This window comes from Carettochelys insculpta, chromosome 4 (assembly GCF_033958435.1).
Source record: "Carettochelys insculpta isolate YL-2023 chromosome 4, ASM3395843v1, whole genome shotgun sequence".
Lineage (NCBI taxonomy): Eukaryota > Metazoa > Chordata > Testudines > Carettochelyidae > Carettochelys > Carettochelys insculpta.
In genome coordinates, this window is record NC_134140.1 from 85492700 (window position 1) to 85520683 (window position 27984).

Genomic DNA, 27984 nt, shown 5'->3' on the forward strand with positions numbered 1-27984 from the left:
ATTATTGTATTTCAGTGAAGTTTTCAGTATGTATTCCCAAACCAAAAAAGAATATGGTACACATAGACCTGCATAAGATAAATATCAATTAACAGAACACAAGCATATAAAATAGTAACACTATAAAAACACAAGTGCTAGTCATATTCCCCTTTCAGGAAATGTAAAAGCACATTCTTTTTTCCAGGTTTAAACTGCTCAATCTTTGGATGATCAACAGGTTGCCAGACTGCAACTGTGCTGAAATACAGTCCAACATATTTATAGACTGAATAACTGACTTAAACGGCAGTAACAGAGAGATAGTCATGTTAGTCTATATTCTATCAAAACAAAAAGGCAGTCCAGTAGCACTTTAAACACTAACAAAATAATGTATTAGGTGATGAGCTTTCATGGGACAGACCCACTTCTTCAGACCATAGCTATACCAGAACAGACTCCATATTTAAAGCACATAGAACCAAAAATTGTTATCAAGGTTGACAAATCAGAAAAAGGTGTAATCAAGGTGGGCAAATCAGAAGAAAAGAGGGCAGGTGGGGGGGAGTCAAGAGTAAGATAAACAAAGTATGTAAAACAGTCCTTATAATGGGCCAGGTAATTACCATCCCAGTTCAAACTACATGTTAATGTGTCAAATTTGAACATAAAAGACAGTTCTGCACTCTCTCTGCGGTAAAACATAGACTTTCAGATTATTAACAGAACAGCCCACTCCATTAAAGTGCTGGCTGACAGGCTTGTGAATTAAGAGTTTTTTGATGTCTCTTTTGCGTCCATTTATTCTTTGTCAAAGAGTGTTTACTATTTGCCCTACGTACACAGTATGTGGGCATTGTTGGCCCATGATGGCATATATGATGTTAGTTGAGGAACATGAGAATGTGCCCATGATTCTGTGAATAACCTGGTTAAGTCCAGTGATGGTATCTCCAGGGCTTGTTGCAAAGAAATGTTCCAGGATTGGTATTATTGTAGTATAGCCTGTGGTTGCTGGAGAGAATCCTCATAAGGTTGGGAGGTTGTCTGTCAGAGAGAACAGGCATGTCACCCAGGGCCTTCTGGAGTGTGGCATCCTGATTAAGGATAGGTTGTAGGTCTTTAATAATTCGTTGCAGTGGTTTAAGTTGGGGGCTGTATATAATGACCAGTGGTGTACTGTTGTTGGTTTTTTTGGGCCTATCTTGAAGTAGCTGGTTTCTGGGTGTTCATCTGGCCCTATCAATTTGGTTTTTTACATCTCCTGATGGGTAATTCAGGTTTATGAATATTTGGTAGAGATCTTGCAGTTTTTGGTCTCTGTCAGTACGATCAGAGCAAATGTGATTGTACCTAAGGGCTTGACTGTAAACAATGGATCTTCTTGTGTGTGTGCAGGATGGAAGCTAGAAGCATGTAGGTAAGTATAGCAGTCAGTGGGTTTCCAGTACAGTGTGGTAATGATCAGGCCATCATTGATTTGTACTGTACACTCTTCTGATCTGTCGACCTTCATAACAATTTTTGGTGCTCTGTGCCTTAAATATTGAGTCTGTTCTGGTATGGCTATGGTGTGAAGAAGTGGGTTTGTCCCATGAAAGCTCACCACCTAGTAAAATTATTTTGTTAGTGTTTAAAGTGCTACTGGACTGCTTTTTTGTTTTGACTTGAAGGGTGGCATTGTGCAAAGAACTCTTCCCACAATTTTACCCTAAGTAAAATGTAAATATAGCCATATAACCACAAGCGGAAGCTGAAAGAAAGTATTTGCCTGTCACAGACATTTAAAAGTTAGGTTTTACATGTTAGTGCAACATAAGAGGGAAGAATCAGAATATGATTCAGGCTAAAGTACATTAGCACGTGTGACTGGAAAAATTCCATTACAAACCACAGTGGCTAGGATCTTGATGGGAGGAATCCAGCAGCAATCAGCACACACATTCTGTCACTGTCACACATACCCAGGCTGTGGCACAAATTGTCACCGTCACCTTTTCACTGCAGCACACACCCTTCTGTGTCACAAAGTCTGTATCTCATACACAAAGTGTTCTCATTCACACTCACACACTCTCCTGGGCTATTTCTAGATTACAGCATTTGTCAACAAAGCTTCCGTCCACAGCTCGCAGCCAGACTGCAGAGGGGATCGAAAGAGCGATCCGCTCTGTCAACAGAGAGTGGCCAGACTGCCCAGACACTCACTGGCAAAACAGCCAACCAGAAGCACAGCAGACAGGGCTGCCTGGTGTCCAACACCTACCAGTTAACTGGTTAACTATTAACATACCTATATTACAATGTAACAATGAAATAAAAACAATTATGTCGTCTTCATTCCAACTGTGATTGTTCGGGAGCCCTGCCTGCACCAAAATAATTTTTCATTTGTGTGATAACCACTCAAGTGGGGTTGATCTAAAAATGAAATTATAAGTGCCCAGAAAGAAAAAGGCAAAGAGAGGGGAATGTAAAGCTTAATCTTTTCAGCACAAAAGAACTCAAAGGGCAGAGTATTCTAGTACACTGAGTATGAGCAGAAGGATTTCCTAACTATTAACTCCCATGCCGCTGGATCTGCTGGGTGACCCATGTACACTACTTGCCATTTTTGTGCCTCACTTCAAGTATCTTCAGGACGGCTCTAATAGTTAATCTCCCTCCCAGGATACTGAAAGGTTTAATTGATATCTCTAAAATACCTTGAACGCACACAAAATGACTACTACAAATGAAACAAACAAAGTCATTATCAGTAATTTAAAATGGGTGCGGGCCCAGGCAAATTCTGTGTCATTGTTTACATTAAAAAGTCATCCTGCCAATCATGTTGTTGTTTCAATTACATGTTGTTACTACTTCCAATGGGAGTGGTAACAGTAATTTCCTAGCCAGATTTACTTACATACCAAAACACACCTTCAAGCTGTACATGGCTTTATTACAGGTCAAAATTGGAGTTGAGAGAGATTGAAATTCTTTTTTAAATTAACCCCTTTGATACTAAATAATAGAATATATCAAACCACTGATTAGTAAAGCCCCTACAAGAGTTAGGCACAACAAGGTAAGTGAAGAACAAAATGAGTGCAGTAACTCTAAATTTCCTGATTACTCTCCATTAGTTAACCCTTCAGATGCTAAGGATTTTTTTTTTTTTTTAACATAGCATCCAAAAGACAAAACTAGATGACTGGGCAACAGGACAGCCAATTAAATTTAATGTTGACAAATGCAAAGTAATACATGTTGGAAAACATAATCCCAATCATACAGGCAAAATGCTGGGGTCTAAATCAGCTGTTACCACTCAAGAAGGATCTTGGAGATGGATTTTTTTTTTTTCAAACATCCGCTTGACATTCAGCAATGGTCAAAAAGCTAACAATGTTAGGAACCACAGGGAAAGGGACAGATAATTAAAACAGTGAATACTCTAATGCCACTAAATGAATCGGATGCAGTTTTAGGTCACCCTATCTTAAAAATGGCATATTAGGAATAGAAGACATCCAGAGAAGGGAATCGAAAATAATTAAGGGATCATGAACAGATTTCATAAGAAGAGGCTAAAAAAACTGGGAAAATCCAGCTTGGAAGAGAGATTAAAAAAAAGGGCGGCATACAACAGACATCTATAAACTCACAACTGGTGCGGATAGAGTGAATAAGGAAGATTTATTTATCACATCATGTAACACAAGAAAATAGGGGTCACCAAACCAAGTAACAACCAAAATGTCTGCGGGGAGAAGGAGAGCAGCAGGGGCGAGGGGAGGAGGGAACAATATCTGATCCCCATGAAGGCTAGACAGAAGCTGAGCCTGCCTATTTATTTCCCTAACAGGTAGTAGATTCAAAACAAACAAAAGGAAGTACTTCTTTACACACAAATCAAGCTGTGGCACTCATTGTCAATGGATGTTGTGGGGACCGAAGCTATAACTGGATCCATTCACGCATCTGATGAAGCGGGTCTTTACCCACGAAAGCTTATGCTCCAAAATGTTAGCCTATGAGGTGCTACAGGACTTCTTGCTGTTCTGGATCCAAGAAAGAAATTCATAGAGAATAAGTCCATCTATCACAATTAGCCAAGATGATCAGAGTGTGCTGATCATAACCTGTGCTCTGGATACGTCCAAGCCTCTGACTGTGAAATAAGAACAAGAGGGGATGGATCACTGATCTTGTTCTGTTCATTTCCTTTGAAGTGTCTGACATTACTGACATTGACATTGGCCACTGTCAGAAGACAGAATATTGGGCCAGATGGACCAGAGAACTAATTCAGTGTGACCATTAGTGTTTTCCACTGTAACTAAAACAGTAATAACACTTTATACTTCTCTGCCTGGAAGGTTCTCAAAAGCACTGAACAACCTCACAACCTCCAAGACAAGTACCTTCACCCCTCCCTCAACCGCCCCCATTCTATAGTCAGAAACAATGATAAGACACCAAAACAGTGCCCCCCTTGCAAGTTGCGCAACCATTTTTCGCTTAACCATTCTCATAGCAAATCAAAATCATATAGTACTAGAAAGTGATAACTGCAAAAATTACACCTAGGTTACGCCCTACATTCATACTGTGGGTGAAGTTGCACTAGCATTGGTCATGGTGATTTTTCCAAAGCAAAATCTAGATTTGTAGACCTAGCCCACAGGGAGCAGAGTAAGTTTCTGATGAATGAGAGACTGAGTGGAAGATGGGAGGAAACTGCTAACAATAAGAGGGAAAAAAGTTATATAATGGAACAAAGAAGCGGGAGGTGAGAGCTAGACAGAACAAGAAAACAGAGGCTATATAAATGGAGAGATGAAGTGAACAGTAATGGGATGCAGAAGAATATGAGCTGGGAGTTAGCAGAGGGATTTCTAAAATCACCAGCCTAGTATAAGGAAGCGTTCGCATGTCTCCTCTCCCCCACCAAAAGTTTGGAAGCCACTGGGCTACTGTCAATTGTTTTCAAAGTAAATTCCATAAGAGCTCCACCTTAGCTCCTATACTTATCTCTTCTAGAATTCCAACCAGTTCTGCCCACCCAGTGACTCAAGCTGAAATCTCAAACAGCTGTTCTTATCTCTCTCAACTACTATACTAATAATAGTTTTCAGGAAGTAATGTTCCAATGAGTGCAATGCTGAATAATCTCATGATGGGTGAAGCCAACTCCTGACCACTGACAAAATATAAAATTTTCCATTAAAAAAGAACTGAGTCAAATTTGTCTGTGAGGCGGAATGACCATCATACACCAAATTCTAGAATTCTTTTGGGCTAAATGTTCCCACCTCTTTTCAGTCACTTACTTATTTTCAGACAAGAGCCTCCAAGTAGGCAGAATATTTCTTTCAAGTGACTTTTTTGGTCCGGGATGACCAAACTGCAGCTCGTGAGCTGTACGTGTCTCTTTTACATTTCAAGTGTGGTTCACAGAGCCTCACCAGGTCAAGCTCATTCTCTGCCTACCATGGGGGAAAAGAAATCAGGGCCCTGTGGGAGGGTGCTGGGGTTAAGGGCTTCTGCCAGAGATGACTGGATCCTGTTGCTGGGTGGGAGACATATTTTAAATATCTGCCCCCCCCAACAGCTTGAGTCATGCTCCCCACACACATACACATACACACACACACACACACTCTCAGCAGCCCCTCCATGCACCTCCCAGGTGTTAGAGCCAAGTGAAGAGGCAGCAGCAAACCACTGGTAACTACAGGGAGGGGACAGTGCTTTAGTTCTGAAGTGAGAGGCAGCAGCAAATGAAAATGTCTCTCTCTCTCGCCCCCAGGTTTTTGCCCCTGCCTCTTCCCATGGCCAGCTGCAACTCCCTGCTCCATCAGTTGCTGTCAGGCCTCTCCCCTGCACCATGTGATTAAGTATTGCCACACTGCTTCTGCCCAAAGCAGAGAGGCTCCCCACAGGGGGCAAAGCCCTGAGACACCTCCCTCCCTCTCACTCACACACATGCACCCAGTAGCAAGCTATATTTAATACAACATGCTAACAGGTAAGTTCACACAAGCCAGTTTGCTAAGGACACAGCAAGCAGTCCTGTGACACCTTAAAGGCAAACAATTGTATTTATTAGGCAAAAGAGCTATCCCTCTGAGACTACGAAAACATTGTGGCAGGAGCTCAAGAGGGGAGGAGTGCTGGATACAGACAGATTTAGACAAATTTCCACTTATATAGACACTTTTTAATGATTAACAAAGTAAGAAACAAAAGTAATCTATTTCCAATTTGTTCATTCCTCCCACACCAAGACTAAATCCTCTTGAAGTTATCCAGACATTTTAATGACTTTATTACATCAGTGCAAAAGTAGCAGAAAAGGAATTCTTTAGAACAAAGCCATTTTCCTCGCAAATCATCTCAATAATCAAACATGCACACAGCACAAAGCAGCAAAGAAAAAAACGTATCTTCTCTAAGCAATGCCAACTCTAAATTCAGGTGTTTTCATGTTTTCAATGCAGCTGAAGTGTGGCTTTCAAGAAATATAAGTAGGGTTTCAGTGAGAAGACAGCATGCCTCAGTTTTTCCTATTGAATTGCTGATGACTATTCCCCACAAGAAAATTCATTGCACTGTGTGCGGTAAGTAAGAGCAAAAGCCAGACACTGCTGACTGAAGTTTCCACTTCAAGAGTCAGCGCAGAGAGTGCAGTACAGCTCTGTGAGCTGAGAGCAGTTTTCTCCAAGCTAGGATATCTAAAACCTCTCTGGTATGGGGATAAAAGGCTGTCTCCCATTAGATTCTATTTTTAGAACATTTCTTTGCCAGGGGAATGAGTTCCACTTTATAACATTACAGTTTAATTCAAAGGCTAAACGTAGAGGTACTCTGAAGTGAATAGTAAGGCTGCGTCTATGCTTCAAGATAAAAATCCATTTTATTAAAATTGATTTCTTAACGCTGGGTTTTATCCATTTGATTCTGAGAATCTTCACCTTCCCACATGCGCCCCACAAAACCAACTTACTGCTTGTCACACACAAGTAGCTTGAATCAAGTGCTGCAGCAGTGTATTGCGGGAACCGATCCCACAGTTCCCTGAGCCCCATTGCATTCTGAACCCACAGGTAGATGTGGGTATATGACATCTTCCTGCATTTTATTACCATCTTTCCCCTGCCATGTTAAAGTATGTTTAAGTAGACATGGGTCCTGCTCTGGAACTTGAATGAAAAATTCACAGTTACAGCTTGGGGCGGCTAAAAGTCAGTAAGCTTTTGAGAGCCACAAAAATCGTGACTGCCCACTGAGACCCTCTGAGGAACTTGAATCTGGATTTAGGCCTCCTACAAAAGAACACCCTTCATGTTTAAGTAGACACAGTTGCTCCACTAAAACTCGAATGATTCATTGAAAGTTACGGCTCGGGGAGGACCCCAGACTACAGCCAGGTTTGGACCTGCAAAAAACAAAACAAAACAAAAAACCCACTTCCTTAGGACAAGACTATTTCCCACTGCAAGCCCTACTTCAAGAACTGTGGTAACTGTATGGCTACTACATTGCCTTCATTGAAACATTCATGACTCGGGGCTGCTAGAAGACACCCCCCCCCGGCTACAGCCAGCCCCCCAAAATTATGACCCTTACCACATGCAAGCTGCCTGGCACAACATGTCCTTTTATTGGATCGGGGTCAAGTCACGTGATATGGCTAGACGGGAATGTTCCAGACTGTGTGGCACCTCCAGGGGGTGGGGAGCAAAGTGGGGGATTGCAGGGTTCAGGACTACATGTAAACGGCTGAAAAGCACTTTCTCATCCTACCAGACAAACACAACCCCCACAGCCTAACTGACACATGGTACAGGGGCCACCAGAGGCCGGTGCCAGTCAGCACAGAAAAAAAGGCAGCTAGCAGGAGTATACACAGAAGCATTGACCCCACAGCTGCAGTACTAGCAAGAAAAAGAAGATTTTTCAGCCTCTCATGACCCTACAGTCATGGGGCTTCCAGGTGCCAAATTTTAATGGTCTTCCTGTTGCCTAATTCCTCCACACCTGAGAGCACTGGAAAAGGAAGAGGCCAGAGAGAGGAGAACTGTGGGGCACACACAGGACATCTGTGGAAGCTAAAGAATTTGATTTAAAAACTTGGCACACCTTCACTACTCTTCATTCGGAATTGTAAATTCAAACTGAATGCTACACCTGTCAGGTTACTACGATTTTAGGATTTCGACATTATGTCGACTTTAATGCTCCATAAATCAAGCTAATTGAATTAACAGTGAGGAGAGGCGCTTGGAAAAATCAGGCTAACTGACTTAAAATTAATTTTATCTCATAGTATAGACACAGCCTAAGAGTGGGCTTGGAGGTCTACCCTGCAGAAGATATTATAAGCAGTCAACAGATGAAAGTTACAACTTTACAAAGTGAACTGATACTGAGCACTTTTCCATGGCTACCTCTACAGTAGGAGACAAAAGTGTGATTCCTCCTCTGCGTGTGTGCACATTCTCGTGGTAGCTCTCATTGAGATAGCATGAATAAAAACATAACTGCAAGAGCAGCAGCAGAGGCATGACGGAGTCATGCCACATATAAATCCATCTGAAATCACTGAGTATGTACTTGGCGTGGCTCAGCTGTGAATGCGCTGCCATGACCTGTGCTATCATGACAACACTGCTATTTATACTAATCTTAGCTCAATGAGAGCTAGTGCAAGTATGTGTACATGAGAAATCATGCTCTTAGCTGGCAGTGTAAACTTAGCATACAGCACTCACCAACTCTGACGATTCAATGCACTTCACGTGCTCTAATCCTCACAATAACCATCAGAAGAAGTTAACGGTTTCACTGAAGTGGAAGGAAAGAAGGTGAAGGGAGTTGCTCAAAGCCACAGAGCAAGTCATTCATGGATTCTAAAGCCAAAAGGTCACACTGATCATCTAGGCTGTGTAACACTGGCCATAAAAACAATGAAGTCCTGCGGCACTGTATACACCAGTGGTGTACAAAAGGAAACCCACTAATTGCCACATGCCCCCCTCCAGCCAAGCTCCCTACCCCACCCCTGCAGCCAAGTGCCCTACCTTCCCTCCACAGCTGACCCTGGTGACTCACCGAAGTCACTAGAGCTGCCCAGCCTCCAGCTGCGCAGCCTTGAGAGCCATGCCAGGAAGGAGCTGTACCAAGACAGCATCGGCTGCAGGAGGCACATGGCATGTGGCTGCTGGCTAGAGCCACAGGCGCCATGCCGAGAAGGAGCCACCCCACCAGGTAGGAGCTGCGCCGGGGCAGCGCCACAGGGAACAGAGCGGCTCCTGGCCAAAGCCTCAGGAGCTACACCAGGGAAAATGATGCAGCGGCTGCCTCCTCTGCTGCCAGCACATGCTCGTGGTGGGACATGTGCACGGAGCAGGTGAGCCAGTGAGTGGCACTTTGCCACACTGCACTGGAACAGGGAGCGTATTGGACAACATGGTTACAGACTAACAGAAATATTGAAGCATAAACTTTCATGGACAAAGACCCACTTCATCAGACGCACTGCCACCTGCATATGCACTGGCCATAGAATTTCCCCACACAGTTCATATTTGATCTAGAGCCTATCTTTTAGAAAACCATTTACAGAGTCAGGATTAGAACACCAGGTATCTATTCCCAGCCCGGCAATCTCTTATCATAAAGTCCTGCTAAACTGTATTCTGATGTCCTAAGAAACTCACCTTTTACTGTGAAGTAAAAAACTGCGCATTTGAGAGGTGACATTTATAAACACAACAAGATTATAAAACTGAGTTTTCAAATTAATTTTAAAGACATTTTCTGAACATGCTTATAAGGTTGTGGAGCACCTGCTCATTTGCCAAGTCTATGGAAAGACATATATGAAGAAAGACCCCACTGAAGTGATGATAAAAGCCACCACTTGTGTCCTTTTGAAAAAACATCATTTGTGAAAAGACATAAGAAGCAGCAGCAGCTAGAATAAAGTTGCCAGGATTTTGGAACGTAACATGAAGTCCCTCTCTTCTGAATAACCACAACCAACCCAAATATTGTTCTCATTACCACCGGTTCGACTGGTAAATGTCAGCAGCGTCCAGCTCAGAACAAAAGGGCTAAAATCAATCCTCAAAAATGCGTTCTTTACATCATGCAATACAACACTAATTCTAAACATAAGGGCAGTTAATGTACGACGTTGAGTGCCATAGAGAGACCCTTAACAAGCATAAGAGAGCCAAAAGCATATGTTTTAAATAAAGGTTTAAATGCATTATATGGTTTTTGAGAGAAGCTATAAATTGCGGTAGCTCTTGTAGGCACAGCTTGCTTTTCTGTAAACATTATAATATACCCAAACAATGCTATCTTTTTAAAGTAACTTTTACCTGGCGGAGAAGTCACTCTTGGTGGCAAGAATGTTGAAATCAACTATAAAACTGGAATTTGCAACTGTTCGCACTATATGAGGCACAATGGGAATTTTTAAAAATGGTGTCCCTGGTCTCTGTTTGCCAGAGGCTGGAGATGGATGGCAGGAGACAAGTAGCTTGATCACTGTCTTCGATCCGCCCACTTTTGGGCACCTAGCACCGGCCACTGTCGGCAGACAAGAGGCTGGGCTAGATGGACGTTTGGTCTGACAAAGTAGTGGCCATTCTTATGTTCTAGTCTTCTATTACAGGGAGTTGATTTTAGGGAAAAAAAATTGAGAGAACTGGGGAAGAAAGGTGGAAGCATGAAGAAAAGAACTACGATACAGATTCTCTAATCCAGAACTCTTATCTGGGAAACTCTGTAATCCAGCATGATTTTAGTTAGCCGAACGACCACTTATCATGGGTCTGGCCAAGTTTCCCATGGTCCCATGGAGTTCATTTACAGCTATCAGTCCTGGCTCTCAGTGTTCTCCGCTGCTACTTAGCTGTAATTTACCCCAAAATGTCTTCTAAGAGCCCAGTAAGCAGTGGAAGTATTGGTTGTGTGCTAGAAAATATTGACCTCTCATTGTCCAGCAAATTCTCTTGTCTGGCAGAGATCGTCAGGTCCCAAGCGTGCCAGACGAGAGAGGTTCAAACTGTAATATCAATTTCATATCCTTCTTATCGGTTCAACTCAAAGTGTTTCAAAAACATTTAATGTATTTATCTCTACAGTACCTCTAAGAGGGAAGGAAGTACTAATTATCCTATTTTACAGATGAGAAACTGACACACACAGAGGCTAAATGACATGCCCAAGACTGCATAGGATATTATTGTACTGTAATACAACAGGGAAGTTTGAAAGCGAAGTACATCTGTATGTGGGAGAATTACACATATCATTCCACTATAGCTATGTCTGCCAACTTCTTCAATGGACAAGTATGGAAATATACAAATTCACTTATTTAAAATAAAAAGCATAAGAAATAAAATTGTATTGCTTTACTTTGAAATGACATATTTAGAGACAAACATGCATTGAAACTAAAAAATGTTCAAACTGCATTTCATGTGAATTAATTAGTTGCTGACTCAGCCTCCTGACGGTTACACAACAGTGTCCTCGCCGCTACAAATCAGGGCTTGAAAAGTTTGTCCTCGCCTAATCCCATCGTTAAACTGCAGTATGTTCTTTCAATTATTTACAAGGTAATCTTTTCAAAAATACAGCTTTTCCTAACAATTCACTCTTTCATTGTAATGTTGGCTGCAAGCACTCAACACATAATTTAAAAAGGCTTTTTGTTCTGTTGCACTTTTTAAGCATTCAAATATTTTTAATTCTATTGGAGAGTACAACTGGTGTGCAGTTCACATTTCCCTACAATCGCTGAAAATTCAAAACTGCAGAATGGAGCCAAAAGAAAAATAAGGTTATTTCTTGTGAGGCTCTGCTTAGTGCACTTTGACTCCAGTCACTCATACGTTTCCAGGTTCACAGAAAGAATGTTCACCTTCTGCAGGGCAGCAGTGAGAGAAATTCAATAGGAAGTTTAGATTCTTCACCATCCATTTTACTCCTACTGATAAACAGTGTGTAGGTGCAATTTGTTAAAAACATACAGGGAACAGACTGATCATTAGAGAATATTTGCTAGCAACATGCTGGCTCCTAGCACACTTTTGTTGAAGGCAACACTTCAAAGTCTGCTACAAAAATTCCTAGTACTTCCCATAAACTTTCTGCAGAGGTATGATATGGCCCCTTTCCGTTCTGAGAGAGAATGGTTCACAGCAGTGGTGAGGATCTATGGGCAGCGTTTGAGTCTGCAGCTTCTCTCGTGGCTTATCCATCCAATATTGGATTTGCACAGTCGATTGCAATAACCGAATGCCAGTCTATTTCCGAATTCTTGAGTCTTAGAGTTTTTCCTTGTAAGAGGAAGTTCTTTTGCATGGCACCTCCAGCTGCAAAGTGGCTCGGGCTGTGCAGTGGGGCGCCTCCAGCCATGCTCCGCAGCTCCCTCTGCACTCTCCGGCCCGGCCCAGCCTGACCCGCTCCCAACACCCCTCTGGCCCGCACATCCCCCTGCACCCTCCAGCTGGGCTCGATCCCAACACTCCCCTGGCCTGCAGCTCCCCCTGCACCCTCCAGCCCAGCCTGCTCCCAAGATCCACCCCAGTCCAGTCCCCGAAACCCCTGGCCCACTGCATCCCCTGTCCCAGGTACCACTGGTGCAGCCCGGAGGAACAAGCTGCCACCTCCTCCATCACAGCCACCCCCCTGAAGACTTTCTGAAGAGGTAGGAAAGCCCTATTCAGAGATCTATGATTTACAAAATACCCAGTTTACCTTGTTTGCTTAAATTGGGGATGCCAATGCCAATAAACCAATCAAACTTTCAGCATACACAAAGGCACAGCACTAGAGTCCAACTACAGCTTTTTGTCTTGTTTTTGAATCCAATCCTAATAGGAAAATCAAAACTTGAAGTGCCTAATCAGCCAATCATCTCTACCTGTGATAATTTTCCCAGGAAGGAAGACAGTTTGTATATTATACTATCTTAGCTGAAGACCAGCTTTATTTAGGCAGATGCACTTAGTTAAAATTGCAAAAGATAGAACTATTGTCAAAATGCTTTATTTTAAAAGTCCTTTATACCACCATCCTCTTTTGTGTGTAGTTTTTTCTAATACTACTTCTTTCTCACAAGAACGTAATTAATCATACATAATTGGCAAGAACTCCCCAGTTCAGCATAAAGCCATTGCACGCATATAACCTCTTAACACAAGAGCAATAGAGGAAAATATTCCATCTTGAGACAAGAAAATATAGAAAGAAAGCAAAAAGTTAACTAATGAGTTGGACTAAGATATCTACAAAACCAGAATTACCCCATCTGCACGAGTAGACATAGAAAGAATTCATACCTATCCAGTTTGTTTTTAAAGCACACGTTTTTCTCAGGCAAGATCTTTTAAGGGCATGACTTATCTCTGCTCTTCCTTAACGGACTTCAGCTCTACTCACTCCTTCCAATTCCAATACAGGATGAGAACCACAATACACTCCCGCATTTGGAGAGTTCTACTTCCAGTCAGAGTTAAAGTGACCAAGCCAACCCCTCAAAATATTACAAACATCTGAAATATACTACTGTAGCACACATTACTTGATTTTTTTTTAAACAACAAATTGTCCATTATCATAAAACTGTCTTTGTGAATTTTATTTAGAAATTTGGAAAATTCACTTAAAGAGACTAGGCCCACACTCCTAATATTTGAAACTAAAACAAAATCTCATTAAATATAAACAACTGCCAGTCATACTAACTACAGTAAACTCTTTCATTGCCGGATATAATCACAATATAACTTGTGAATGTTATTCCAAGCTTACTGCTCTCTGAAAGTAGTTCACAACTTGCTGGATATTCTAATCTTCTGGAAAATAGAGGTTTACGTGGCAATGCATACCACTAAAAGAAAAACAAGATTATATATTAGGAAACAAAAATGTATGCATAGTACTTTATTTACCAACAACGGTAGTATTTTACACTGTAAACATATAGGGTGCGTCTACACTTGCATTCCTCTTTCAAAAGACGCATGCAAATGAAGTAAATTGAAAATGCAAATGATGTATAAATTGCATATTTAGCACCTTATTTGCATATTCTAATTTCAAAAGAGCGTCTTTCGAAAGAAGAAAGGCAGTGTAGATGCTGCTCTTTCGAAAGTAAACCATCTTCGAAAGAATCTTTCTTCCCATTAAATAAAGGGAAGAAGGATTCTTTCAAAGATGGGGTTTACTTTCGAAAGAGTAGCATCTACACTGGCTTTCTTTGTCCGAAATTAGAATATGCAAGTGAGGTGCCAAATATGCAGATTTATACTTCATTTGCATTTTCAATTTACCTCATTTGCATGCCTCTTTCAAAAGAGGAATGCAAGTGTAGACGCACACGTACTGTATTTAATTTCACTGTACTGTGCTTATGGAAAACATAACTAAAATTTACTTATGGTTATAATGCTGGTTATTTGAGAGTTCTGGATCATGGAATGCCAGATATAAAACAGTTTACTGTATTCTGTAAAGTTATCAACTACCTTCCCAGGGCAATAAACTTGGAAAAACATTCACAAGTTCTCTTGCACTTCCATTTCATATTTTTGGTAAATTTCATATTTTCATTAATTTTGAAGTGAACATTTTCAAAAGCACAGAAGACCAAATATAAGACCAATGTATGTAATGTTAAACATATACATTACTATTGCAAATGACTTGTTTTTCCACCACAGCTTTTGAGGAAAATAAGCTAAAATCATTTTAATTCTACATTTTCACCAACAAATAGCACCAGAAACAAAAGGGTCTTTGTTTATTTTTAAATAAAGTTCAGCAGAATTTCCTAACAAATTCATGGAATAGGCTTTGAAATAGTTCTCTGCATACACTTACACCGCCACCTCAAATAAAAAAAAGAAGTTCACAGCAATGGATTAAGAGGGGAAATTACAAATGTCAGCTCCAATCCTGCAGGCACCCATCCTTACTTGTACGTACCAGAAAAGTCCTACTGAGTTCAATTACATGAATGTTTGGGGAGTTATGAATGTCTGCAAGACCCAAAGAGAGAAATTGAAATGCTGTGGTGTACTGGAAGTAGAACACAGCTGAACGTTCTGGACTCTTGGTCACTTCCACAATTGATTTCCCTCCCCTGCTCACCCTGGCACACCAAGCACAGGTCATAGGGGGCAGCTAGCCCAATAAAAAACAGCCTCTGAACATTTCAAAGAGACAGAAAACTCTCACGGTTTCCCTGGAGTCAGCTGGTAGCTGCCACCACCCAAGCGCAAAAACAAACCTTTCCAGAAAAGAAATCATTTGGGAATCTCTTTTCTGAGGGTACCGTAAAATCCTTTCCCCCAAGGAGCGCGTAAACCAAAGAAACAATGATCGCTACCATGGAGCCACCCCCTCAACCCACACACAGATTACAGCAGAGTGTTTAACAAAGAAAAGGTACTTTAGTAAACATGAAATATATATTTGCAAGCATACTTAATGGACTGGTGTTAGAATCCACTAACAGACCGCATCACCAAGATTGTAATCCCTGGACAAAGAGACTTAGTTACAGTGTTTGAAAAGCATAATAGACTCAAAGCCAATTCTCAACCCATAAAAATGTATAATGAACTCCCAAACACATTCATCTAAACCCACTTCCCTATTCACCCAGTTCTGGTAAGCTTGGGAGTTTTTCCCAGGGAAGTCATGTCCCACTGGTCTGCATGGACAGTTCTGTGTAACTCTAATCTGGCTGCACAAAAGACTTTCCCAGCAGGTAACTGCTTGAATTCAAAAATCTCCGTTTCTCTCCCCATTGGCTCACTTGGCTGCTTGCCACACGACAGTTAACTGAAAACTGGGATGTCTAGAAAAGGGGTGGTAGCCCTCACATCCACCAGAGTCACCAATTCAGGTCAGTAGTGACCATCCATTCACATTACCACAGGTGGCTTGCGAGAAGCAAGTTGGCATTCTCATCCCAATTACTAATACACATCACAAACACCAAACTGTCAATAGTCTGAAGAAAAAGGCCAAGGACAAAATAAGCAGACAAAACTATACCACCTTTTCCTCAGGAACAGGAAGAAGCACACTGGCAAGGAGGTATGGAGAGCCTGCACTACTCTTGCTTATGCTATATGTTTCCAGAGAATTTTAGAATGTCAAGTTCTGAGCAAGCAATCTGCCAAATTACACCAGTACTAAACTCACTGGGCCTGATTTGTGCGTACCCATGCATGCCTATGTAAGGGGGATATAAAACACTACCACAATAGTATTTGATTATTTTTATGGCCATAGTACCTTAGTGCCTCATGGAAGCTCAGTCTTCTATACTGTGTAAAAAACACAGTCTCTGCCCTCACTGTAGCTCCACTTTGCATTGGTATGCCTATACAAGAGAGTGGAGAACAGAGTCCTGAATGAAATAAGGGATAAAAAACCTCAGAGGACTCATTCTAAAACTAGCCCATAGGCAATAATCAATCAAAAAACAAGGCTTCCTTGCATTTCCGGACTCCCGCTCCCCGTGACTGCCCTAGTTCATCATAATCAACTACCATGTGCACAGCACCTGCTGCTGTAAAGATGCCTCCCTCACTATTTCCTTCAATCGTCCCCTGTCCAGTGCAGAGTGGCTTAGTTTCTGTAGACTAGCTCTGCACCATTTACTATATCACCTACCCATTCTCTGTGGGGTCTGCCTCTCCTATTCAAATCATCCATTATGCCAAATACCAGGGTCTTGATTTTTCACTCGTCTTTCTTTCTGCAAATATGCCCAAATACTTGTAACCTGCATTGCATAAACCTTTTGCAGTAGATTCTCTTTTGGTAGTATCTTCCTATATAACTCCTTGTTGGTGACCTTCTGAATGCATCCTACTCTCAGGATCTTTCTATAACAACTCCTCTCAAATGCCAATATCCTTCTCTTTGCATCTTCCATTATCACCCACATCTCACATCCATACAACATGCTACTGAATATACACGTTTTCAAGATGCTCAGCTTCACTCCTAAACTAACTGCTTTAGTTTTTCAGATCTTATCCGTCACCCCCAAACTTGCTCTTGCTTTCACTATTCTAGTCACTATTTCCTTCTTGAAGTCAGATCATATGGTATGTTGCTCCCCACATACATAAACTTCTCTACATTCTCTGGTTTGATCCCGTCTACACTGATCTTCCTTCCTATTTCCTTATCTCCAAATACATTGTTTTATCGACATTCATAATCCGGCTGTAGTGCTTCCTTTCCTCGTTTAGTACCTGCACTGTTTTCACTAGCTTCTCTTCGTCTTCTTCAATTATAACTAAATATCATCCATGAACCTCAAGTTGTTGATTCTCATCCCATGCCCAGATATCCCTTCTACCTCTCCCCAGTCTTGTCCATCACACTCTCTAGGAGTGTGATAAAGGCACTTGGCGATATCAGCTCTCCTTGTCTCATATCTCTGCTAATTCTAAACCAACTTCCCATCTCTCCACATGTTCTCACTGCTACCTTCGCATTGTCGTCGATATCCTTCAACAACTGTATCAGTCTGCTATCCACTCTGTACGATTCCATCAGTCACTTTCTGATCTATACTGTCAAATGCCTTCTGAAAAACTGACAAAGCAATTGTAGAGGTTCTTGTTTTTCATCAAGCTTTCTCCACTCTCAATTTTAGTGCCCATATCTGCTGTATGGCATTTCTATGTTTCCTGAATCCTGCTTGCTCATCCACTAGATCTTCTTCTATCTGTGATCTCAGCATCTCTGTTAGTATCATCAGCAGCATCTTGCCTAGATGACTTGTTAGGGCAATCCTTCTGTAGTTCTAGCACTTCAATGCACTTCTTTTCCTGTGCATTGTCACTAGCACAGATCTTATTCATTCGTTAAGCTCCTTCCCTTCTTTCCATGCTATTTTACAAAGCTAGTGTATTTCCTGCATCACACTTTCTCTGCCCTATTTGATCATCTCTCCTGTGATCTTATTTCTAGGGCTTTTGTTGTTCTTTAGTCGTTTCACTGCTCTTTCTGCTTCCACCTTTAAAATATCGGTCTGAGTCTCAATGCTCGATGGAGATCTCTCCTTCAGTTCTTCAGTTGGTCCCTCTGAGACACTCGGTTCCAACTGTGCCTTGTACAGATAGGTGCAGTATCTTGTCCATAGATGCACAACCTTCTCCTTGTTCATGAAACCCTGATCGTTCTCACCTTTGATCACCATCTGCTTTGGCTGCCACTTCCTATCAATATTCCTGATCGTATTATACACCTTCCTAGTCTTACACCCACTGTAATACCTTTTTCTGTCTTCACACTGCTCCTTTAACTGTTTTGCCATATCCTTTCTGGCCACTTTTCTTACCTTGTTGCACTCACTCTGTACTGCTGTTCTGCCCTCTCAGAAACATCCCTTCTGATCTTCAACGCTCTCGTCTCTTGGACCAACTTCAGTGTCTCCTGTATCATCCACTTATTAATCTTCTCTTTCTCTGGAACAGTCTGCTCAACTGCCTCCTCTATCGCCATGCCTATCCCTTCAACTCTTATCTAGGTCTTTCTCTGTGCCCGCATTCCTTATTTTCTCTTCGAGTGCTGCTCTGTACGCATTCCCTATTTCTTCCTTGCCACGTCTCTTCTTCTCTTAAACTGTGTCTTATACTTTCTCTTGAGTTTCATCTTGATGTTTACGGTCAATAGACTGCAAGCCGAGTGTTTATCCACTCCTTGGAAATTTCAGCACTGCTGTACCGATGTTACCCATATTGTTCTTATCAAGATCATATCTATCATGTTCTTCAACTTTCCATCATTTGATCTCCAACCACTTCCTACAGTACTCTTACTGGAATCTCGGGTTGCAGATCACCATCCTTGTGCTTCATAGCAAACTCTAGTAGTTTCTCACCTCATTCATTTGGTTCAGGAACCAAAATAACTACAGCAGTATATGGCATCTTTCTATGACCGTGTTCACAGTCAAGATTCTGTCAGCGTAGCTACAGTGGCAAAAAGTCAGCCCTCTAACCAACAGTCACACCATTTTCACTTCTAAGTGTAGGCCATTCCCAGATGAACCACACCCTCTATTTATGGCACGTTAAATGCCCACACTCATGCCAAAACAGGAAGTTACATCTTTAAATTTTGGGAGGTGAAATATTCCTGCCAGAGGCTCAGCAATCATTCTGTAGTATGACCCTCAACTTAGTTTCAAGCTAGAGATTCCAACCTCATGCTCCAGGACAGATCCATCTTTGCAGCTTCTATGATAGAGTCACATTCTTCAGAACTTAAGGTTTCATTAAACAAAAACAAAAAAACACCACACTACTTAAAAAGGAATACATTGTAAATGAAGTCTACCAATAGCTCTGAGAATTATCAACTACCCCCACTCATTTCAAATGACTCTGAATCTTAATAATGAAATTAACAACCAACATCTCAAATACAGCAGTAAAAAGTTCTTAATTAGAAGTAAGAATTGTTCATATGCATGCACAAAATGGTCAAAAACAGAATTAGGTATGGTCCTAAGAAAAAAGTCCTGTGTCATCCCCCCCGTCCCCTCCCTCTCAACATCACCAGATGCCAAATGAGTAACAACTTCATAAAATAGCTGATCTGCTAATTAAAGACTCTCTCTCCATAAAAGGAAATAAATTGAGGTCGTGAGGGCTCTAATGTGAGTTGCTCCAATTGAAGACAAGTTGGAGGAGACTAGGCAACATTAATACGGATACATCCAACACAGACATGAGTTATACTGGTAGTAGATCAACAATCCTAGAAAGAGAAACCAAAGACTTGATACATGAACCTGATAAATGGATCTTAGAGAAACCAATTTGCATGACTGCCAGGCATATAATCGTGAGTTTTAAAAAACGGTATAAGAGTTGCCAACCCCAAATACATAAGTGGCAAGAAAAAAAAAAAAAGACAGTGATGATTAAATAAAGACTACAGTACCTCATCTTCAGGTAAACTTCTCCTTGTTATTAAGGCTATGACCCTAATTTCATGATCCCATCTCAGACCATATTCAAAATTGCAGTTAGGCTCTCTACACAGAATTAGTTTGATGTTTCTATTGTAGAGCAATACCATCCCATTTACATGAAGATGAATGGTTTCTTTTAGGTGGAGATGAAAGGGAAGAATCTCAGATGACTCTCTCATACAATAGCAAATTTTTTCAAAAGCTGGGAAGTTCTGTTGTTAGTATGGTGATGATAAGGATAATCAACAAGGATGACTTCTAATGGCTAAAAAGAAGCCTGAGACTGTGCTCTCGAGGTAGTCTTTTTTTTAAAAGGAAGTCAGATCAGGTATGGCCCAAAATTACAAAACTTAAGATCAACAGAAATGTTTCCATTATATTTCTAAATTCCATTTGTAAAACATGCTCTGGCAGCATTTCCAGCAAACACTGCAGCATTATGCTGATAGGGCATGGGGATGAAGACAGAAAGTAGACGAGTTATTTTCCACTTTTCAAACTTAAAGAAATTCATAAGATAATACCAAAAGTATAACCACCCTACTGAAGAGCAAATGAGATATTTAGAAATTTCTCAGTTGCAAAGACAGAAGGGTTTTCCTTTTTTTTTTTTAAAAAATAATAAAAGAAAACCCGCTAAGAACAAATATCAGATGTGTTATTTGAATCATTTACTGAACACCCATTCTTTTTAGACCAAATGCTTTTGCTCAATTCCCAGGCATATTTTACTAATTAATTCCAGCATAACTATTTAAACTGGCAACAGATCCAGAATCTTTAAGAGCTAGAACATGTTACACAATCCTGTTAGTGGCTCAGTGGTTTGTGCAAATTTAGTTGACTTTCACATGGAAAGTCTTAAAAAACTGGTGCTGATCAAGAGTCACATGACTGTTCTTCAAACGTTAATCTGAATGCATGTTATACTGGGGCCCTATGTAGACTATAACCATTTACGGTGTGCAAGAGCTACAAACAAACTTCTCAAATGCACATTTTATCTCAAACTAATGATTAATTTATTTACTGAGTGCATTTCCATTCAGTCTCTCTCACAACCATAGTTAGCACCTCTATTCAAAAACCATCCTTTCAAAAACAAACTTTACATCCCCATGGTTGCAGTTTCTTAAGAACTGATATGTCTCCTGTAAATGTGTGCACTATTTCATGCATTTTAACAGCAAACTCCCACAATCAACTTAAATATGGAAAAAGGGATTTTTATTTCCAGTCTTTGATTTCAAGGAACACTAATACCTAGATAATGCAAAGTTTGACACAAGAAACACAAACTGATTACCTTTCAGATTCACAAAACAATGAGAATTAGGAGTTTAAAGCAACATCTATTAGTCTGGCTCATACAACTGCAAACTTCAGTTACGTTTTAGAGGCCGTGTCTACACATGCACGCTACTTCGAAGTAGTGGCGCCAACTTCGAAATAGCGCCCGTCACGGCTACATGTGTTGTGCGCTATTTCGAAGTTGAAATCGACGTTAGGTGGCGAGACGTCGAAGTCGCTAACCCCACGATGGGACGGGAATGGGGCCCTACTTCGAAGTTGAACGTCGAAGTAGGGCACGTGTAGACAATCCGCGTCCCGCAACATCGAAATAGTGGGGTCCGCCATGGCGGCCATCAGCTGAGGGGTTGAGAGACGCTCTCTCTCCAGCCCCTGCGGGGCCCTATGGTCACCGTGTGCAGCAGCCCTTAGCCCAGGGCTTCTGGCTGCTGCTGCTGCAGCAGCTGGGGATTCATGCTGCATGCACAGGGTCTGCAACCAGTTGTCGGCTCTGTGGATCTTGTGTTGTTTAGTGCAACTGTGTCTGGGAGGGGCCCTTTAAGGGAGCGGCTTGCTGTTGAGTCCGCCCTGTGACCCTGTCTGCAGCTGTGCCTGGCACCCTTATTTCGATGTGTGCTACTTTGGCGTGTAGACGTTCCCTCGCAGTGCCTATTTCGATGTGGTGCTGCCCAACGTCGAAGTTGAACATCGACGTTGCCAGCCCTGGAGGACGTGTAGACGTTATTCATCGAAATAGGCTATTTCGATGTAGCGTGCACGTGTAGACGTAGCCAGAGATTGTTTATTTATTCGTAACATGCTTGTGTACCATTAACCTTAACTGTGCAACTTCTACTTGTTTATAAGTTTGAAACTGAGTGAGAAAACGTTGCCCAGCATAACTGAAGAGGAAGGGAGAATAAAGACATGGGGACCATAACAGAATGCCTGGGTCCTAAAAGGCATAGATAATACACACCGACAAGACAAGGGAGGCTGCATCTACACTGAGCTGTGCTGCTGGCGGCATGATGCAATCGAGGAGTCTTGACAATGCAAATTGGTGCTCATTTGCATATTCACACAGATAATTTGCATAGTACATGAGATCACCCTGCCAGCAAAGGCTGCTGCCAGCAGAAAACAAGCTGTGTAGATGTGGTTCTGCCAGCAAAAACCCTCTTTGTCGGCAGCCTCTTACACCTGGAGAAAAATCAGGGCTAAGGGGCTGATGACAAAGAGGGTACATAACTGATATCTTTTAGAATTGGACCCGTGCAAACAATGTCAGTCATTTACAGTACTATTCTGTCTGTGAAACAAGAAGTATGACTTATTAAATGATATGGGTTTACCTCACATTCAGCAAGAGATGGATGATCATCATGAAGTTTCTTTACAGCTGTTACTCATTTTTTTCCCTTTGCTTTTTTTTAATAAAGGAGATCTCTGTATTTATCAAAAATGATGAGGGCACAAATATGATGCTGCAGTTACTGACATCAGAGAAATTTTCTTGAACAACCAATTCAAGCTACCTGAAGTTGTATTTACCATTTAACAATTTCCCATTCAAAAACAAAATCCAAATAGTTGAGTACTTCGACCTAAAATAAATTCTGATATGAGTTTATTTAAATGTATTGCTCTTAAACTGAGCATCAGTTACTACAGTAAACTATTCCATCTCCGACAGCCTCGGGACTGGGTGGTTGCTGAATATTAAAATGTTACAGGTAACAGAGAGGATCCCTTTGCCACGCATGAGCCGCACTACAGCAGACCTCCCCTCCCCAAAGCCCAGGGAGGCAGATACAACAGCCTCATCTCTGTTCCCCATCCATGTCCCAGGGCCAGTCCCTGCTTAAGAGGAGGAAGCAGCATAGATGGCTCAGGTGGAACAGGAACCCTTTGCCCCCTGCAAGCAGCACAGCCATCTGGAAGAAGAAACCTTGGCACTGGGATAGTGCCTGGTGACAGTTATTGTTAATACTGATTATTTGAGAGTACCAGTTGACCGAATACTGGTTAAAACAGAGTTTACTGTACCTGAAGCTTCAGCCTGGAGAAAATTCCTAAGGGATACCCATAAATACTGGCTGTAGAAGGCTGACAAAACCTGAAACAGCTATAAGTAGAGAGCGGTGAATGTGGATACCCACAGGTATCTTCAAATTTGCAGGTTTCTAGATACAACATTTGTACAGGTTGCACCTCCAAAAACCAGCACTCTCTGACCTGGCAACTTCTGTCATCCGTCTGGCAGAACAATGGATGCTGCTGGACCAGACAGCCTGGGAGTGGAAAGGCAGGCTGCCAATAGCAGCCAGGGGCCAGAACCCCAGACTAGGGCCCTGTGGCAGCCCATAGCAGCCAGGAGCCAGAGCCTCAGTGGCAGCTGCATAGGCCTGGGGCCACAGCCCAGCAAGGAAGCCAGAGCATGATGAAGGCTGAGGTTGGGGCCAGAAGCCAGAGCCCTGCTGCAACCCAGGAGAGTACAGACTGGGGCTGGAGTCCCTCGGCAACACGGGCCAGGTTAGATCCACCCTACAAGGCACCAGGAGCCTGCAACCTGGACTGGAACGCCATGTACAATGCAGACTGGAGCTGCATTGCAACCTCAGGTTGGTGTTGGAGCACCACTGCAACACCAGGGAGCACTCGGTCAGAGGTGGATCCCAATGCAAGGGGCAGCCTAGAATTCCATTGCAGCCCCAAGGAGCACAGAGCTGGAGTCCTGCACACTGCGCAGACCAGAGCCCTGAGCTGAAGCTCTGCTGAGCCCCCAAGCAGCACAGGCCCAGAGACAACACAGGCCAGGACAGCAGAGAGCTATACAGCAGGCTTTGGACACCCAGAACCCAGCAGGCAGACAAGGAGATGGGGGAGAGCTGAAGCAGGTGCTTGGGGGCCCTTGGCAAGGGACCTCCCATGGTGCAGCAAATTCTTCTGTTCTGAACCAGTCAGGTGCTGACTATGCCAGACTACTATCTGCATCAGCAAAAAAAGAGCCTCGGAAAGCCACATCCACAGACAAATTTGCAAGTCTCTAATCAAAGGCAAAAATCCACAAGTGGTGAAGTTACAATGCAATTAATTTTCTTTACTATATCTAGATCCATCTACCTACAGCTAACTAAGGATTGGAAGCCAGCACCACCCACCATACGGTATGTCTACTCAGAAGAGTTAATAGAATGAAATAACAACACAGTAGGCAGGATCTGTGTTGTAGAAGTACAACTTGTAAAATACAGAAACCATGTGAGCCAACCAATTAAGAATTATAAGCAAGCAAAAAGGGCATAATGCGTGCTATCTCCTTTATCCAGTTAAGTAAACACCAAGAAAAGAAATACCCCTCTACCCAGCTTCTATTTGGGTAAAATGAGACATCTGAAAAAATCTTCAACCTCAGAAGCCTTCTCAGATAAAGCCATTTATTCTATTCCATGAACAATCTGATGAATTTACATGAAAGGTGGCATCTTAGAGCCTGCTGTATTTTTCATTTTTTTTTACAGACTCCCAAAGGAGCAGTGTAGCTTAGGGGGCAGTCCCAGTCTATGTGAAAAAGTGAAACAATAAGTTTATTTGCTTAAATCATCACTATGTTCAAATATACATTTATGAACATCAGCCTGTCTGAACTTAAAATTTAAAAAGTCAGATGACCACAACACTACAGGCTAAAACGTGAATACATAATCATGACACTCGGCACTGTGGTACCCACAAAAACATGATGATATTTGAAACCCAACCATGGTGATTTATCAAGTTGACTGAGACATTTACTGTGACCACACACACTATGTTGGTTTCAGAATAGGCAGAGGCAGTGATGGCACAAAGTCAGTGTCTGCGTACCGTGTATATGGCCACAATATTAACAGCGGGCTACGGGCTTTAGAGCCATGGAGAGTGGCCAAGTGCAGCTCAGGAAAGCCACACACATGGGGCACCCCTCTGCGGATGAGCCCCACTCCATAGTGGGACAAGTGTGTGGCAGCAGCAGAGTACCCTGCTGTAGTTCCTGTGGTGCCAGCTGGGAGCCACACAACTTCTTCAGCCTCAGTGCAGTTCCTGCTGCCCCAGTGCCTATGGCCCAACGTGGCACCTGTGACCCCAGAGACCCTGGATCCAGCAGGGGCAACTCCCGTTAGTCAGATGGAATATACAGAGGTGGGGTGGGCTGGGGGTGTCTGGCTCTGGGGAATGGAGAGGAGGGACGTTTACTTGGGGTGTGGAGCTGTGGCAAATGTACGAGGATGACAACCACCAGTGTGGTGCTCCTTTCTCTACTATTGGGCTCCGCTGCTAGGGACAGACTGAGGCAGGCCTGTGCCAAGAAACAGCTGAGAGCTGCAGCTGCGGTTACACAAAGCTCTGCGGAAGGCACTTACTGCCAGAAGCACGGCTGTTATCACGTTCCCACGAACACAAGGGCAGGAAGGTAGAGGTTTCGTTCAACGGGGTGGGGGCACTAGAATGAAAGCTGAGGAAATGAACTAAATCCAACACCCCCTTCCCCGGCACGCAGGGTTAAAGCGTCTCCCTGCCAGCTGCACGCGGCTGGGCACCCCCTGCACGCGCCGTTCTCTCCCCGCGCGCCTCAGCCGGCAGGAAACCCGACTCCGTGCAAGGCACGCCGCCATCTGCCCTCCCAGCTCAGGCTTGCAGCGGCTCGCAGCCGGGCTGCCCGCGGCGCAACGCAAAGCCCGCAGAGCAGGAAACTCCCCTGCTCCGCGCAAGGAGGCGCTCTGCAGAGCTCCCTGGGTGCAGCGCCGATTGCTGCCGCAAATACAGCGTCCTGCGCCCGCAAAGGGCCAGTCTCACCGCAGGTAAGAGGACCCCGCCAGCGCCACCCTCACCCCGCCCGCCCACTCACTCTTGGTGGCCGCGATGAGGTTCTTCCCATCCTTGAGCAGCTCCTTGATGAACTTGTTGGTTTTCTCCAGTTCAGCCTCATGGGCTCTGATCCGCTCCCGGAACCAGGGGCTGTCCAGGTAACAATCGCTGAACTCCAGCGGCTGCAGTCCCATGGTTGCGGCTGCTGCACCAGAGCCCGGCCCCTCGCAAATCCCCCTTCACCAGGCGGCTGAGCCTACGCAGCACTGCGCGGCGAGTCCCCAGGTGAACAGGCAGCGGGCACTCCCCGAGCCCGGCATGAGAGGCGGACCCTAAGGCCAGCTGCTCCCTAGGCCTGGGGGCGAGCGGCAGCTACTCCGAGCGCTCCATACCGGGGAGCCGCCCGCCGGGAGAGCAGCTGGGATGGTCAGGCGAGGAGACGCTGCCCAGCTCCCGGCAGCCTCCGCCACAGGCAGCTCCGACATCCCAGCCCCGCCCGGTCAAGGCCCCGCCCAGCTGCCTCCTCTCCCGCCTCCGGCGCGAGGCGCTTTCCCCGCGCTGGGTAGCTCCGCCTCTAGATTCCAGGGCCGCGTTGTGGGACTCTTGAGGAGGCGGCAGCGGCTGTCCAGCGTGTGGGGTTGCGTGGTCCCCGGGGCGCCAACGGCCTCTCACAGGCCTGCTAGCCGGTGTCTGCCCCTTGCCATTACTCCCCCTCGCCCCTCGCACACTGATCCGACAGCTGAGCTGGTCCCGCGCCCACGCCCAAACCGGTCCCTGTCAGTACGCGGGGCTCAGTGGAGCCGAGATTAAAAGCCGCGTTTCTGGGGGTGGGAGGGTGAGCACGTGTCTCCGCTTCTCGGGGACTTCGCCCTGAGGCAACTGGCGCGGGATACACTCGGGCGATGTGAGCCACCACACGCGCGCTATGGACTCCCGCTTGCTCCTTTCTGTTCAATCTCCTGTTCAAGTGTGGCAGTCTTGGGAGCAAATACCACAGTAGGCAGCCGCTCAGTCCGAGGCCGTCTGCACTGCGCTTTTTTTTCACTGCGGGGTGGGGCGGAGGGATTATTTGCAATCTGTTAGAACTTCACCAACCCGGGAACGCTGCGCATATTTATGGAGTGAAATAACTGGATGTACTCACTTAGATGCCAAGAACTCTGCCTGTTCTATTGACTGTTAGAAGATACAATTCTTCTTGATTTTAGAGGATATTTTTAGACGGAGATCAGTAAAAGTATGCAGTTTGTCCAAGGAAATCTGAGAATAGCTGGTAGGTTTTGTTCTTACTTGTTTCAAAGGGTCTTCCTCAGCCATTTCATCTTGGATTTACATCAGGATCATGTTACAGGATTTGGTTAACAATCTGATCTTAAATGGGTTGCAAATCAGGTGGCATACAGGCTGTCTTTGCAAAAGATAATGTTGAAAGATGAATATAAAAAGATTAAAAAAGGAATTCTGGAAGCTTTCAGGTGATCAACAGTGTTCTCTCATTCAAATCAAACCCAACAATATTGTTGTGAATTCCTAATTACCAGCACTAAATACCAGGGTTTTAATAAGCAATTTAAGACATGAATGCACATTTGTTGCCTTGTAACTGTCCTGGATCCTTAATCTCCTAAAGTTACTGCATGATACAATCATAGCAAATAAAATTAGATAAACTTGTCTAGAAATATGTTATTTAAAAAGTTGATTAAGAACAAAATAATCTGTCAGTGCGCCATTAGAGATGCTGGCCCTAGAATATTAAAATACTACAGTTAAATAGACAGAAAATGTCATTGGTTAGGCCAAGATTGGTGCATTTATTTTTCAGTATGAAA

General features: G+C 43.4%; 1 protein-coding gene across 4 annotated transcripts in view; it reads right to left on the reverse strand.

The window, feature by feature from the left end:
- ARHGAP10 (Rho GTPase activating protein 10) overlaps positions 1–26714 on the reverse strand; it is a 256881-nt gene extending 230167 nt beyond the window's left edge. For 3 of the 4 annotated variants that reach the window (XM_074993204.1, XM_074993205.1, XM_074993202.1), the window contains exon 1: positions 26193–26714. In XM_074993204.1, coding sequence (XP_074849305.1) covers positions 26193–26346 — 154 coding nt within the window. In that variant the 5' untranslated portion in view covers positions 26347–26714. The remainder of the gene's footprint in view (positions 1–26192) is intronic. The other variant, XM_074993206.1, reaches the window with a different exon arrangement.
- Between the last annotated feature and the right edge of the window lie 1270 nt (positions 26715–27984).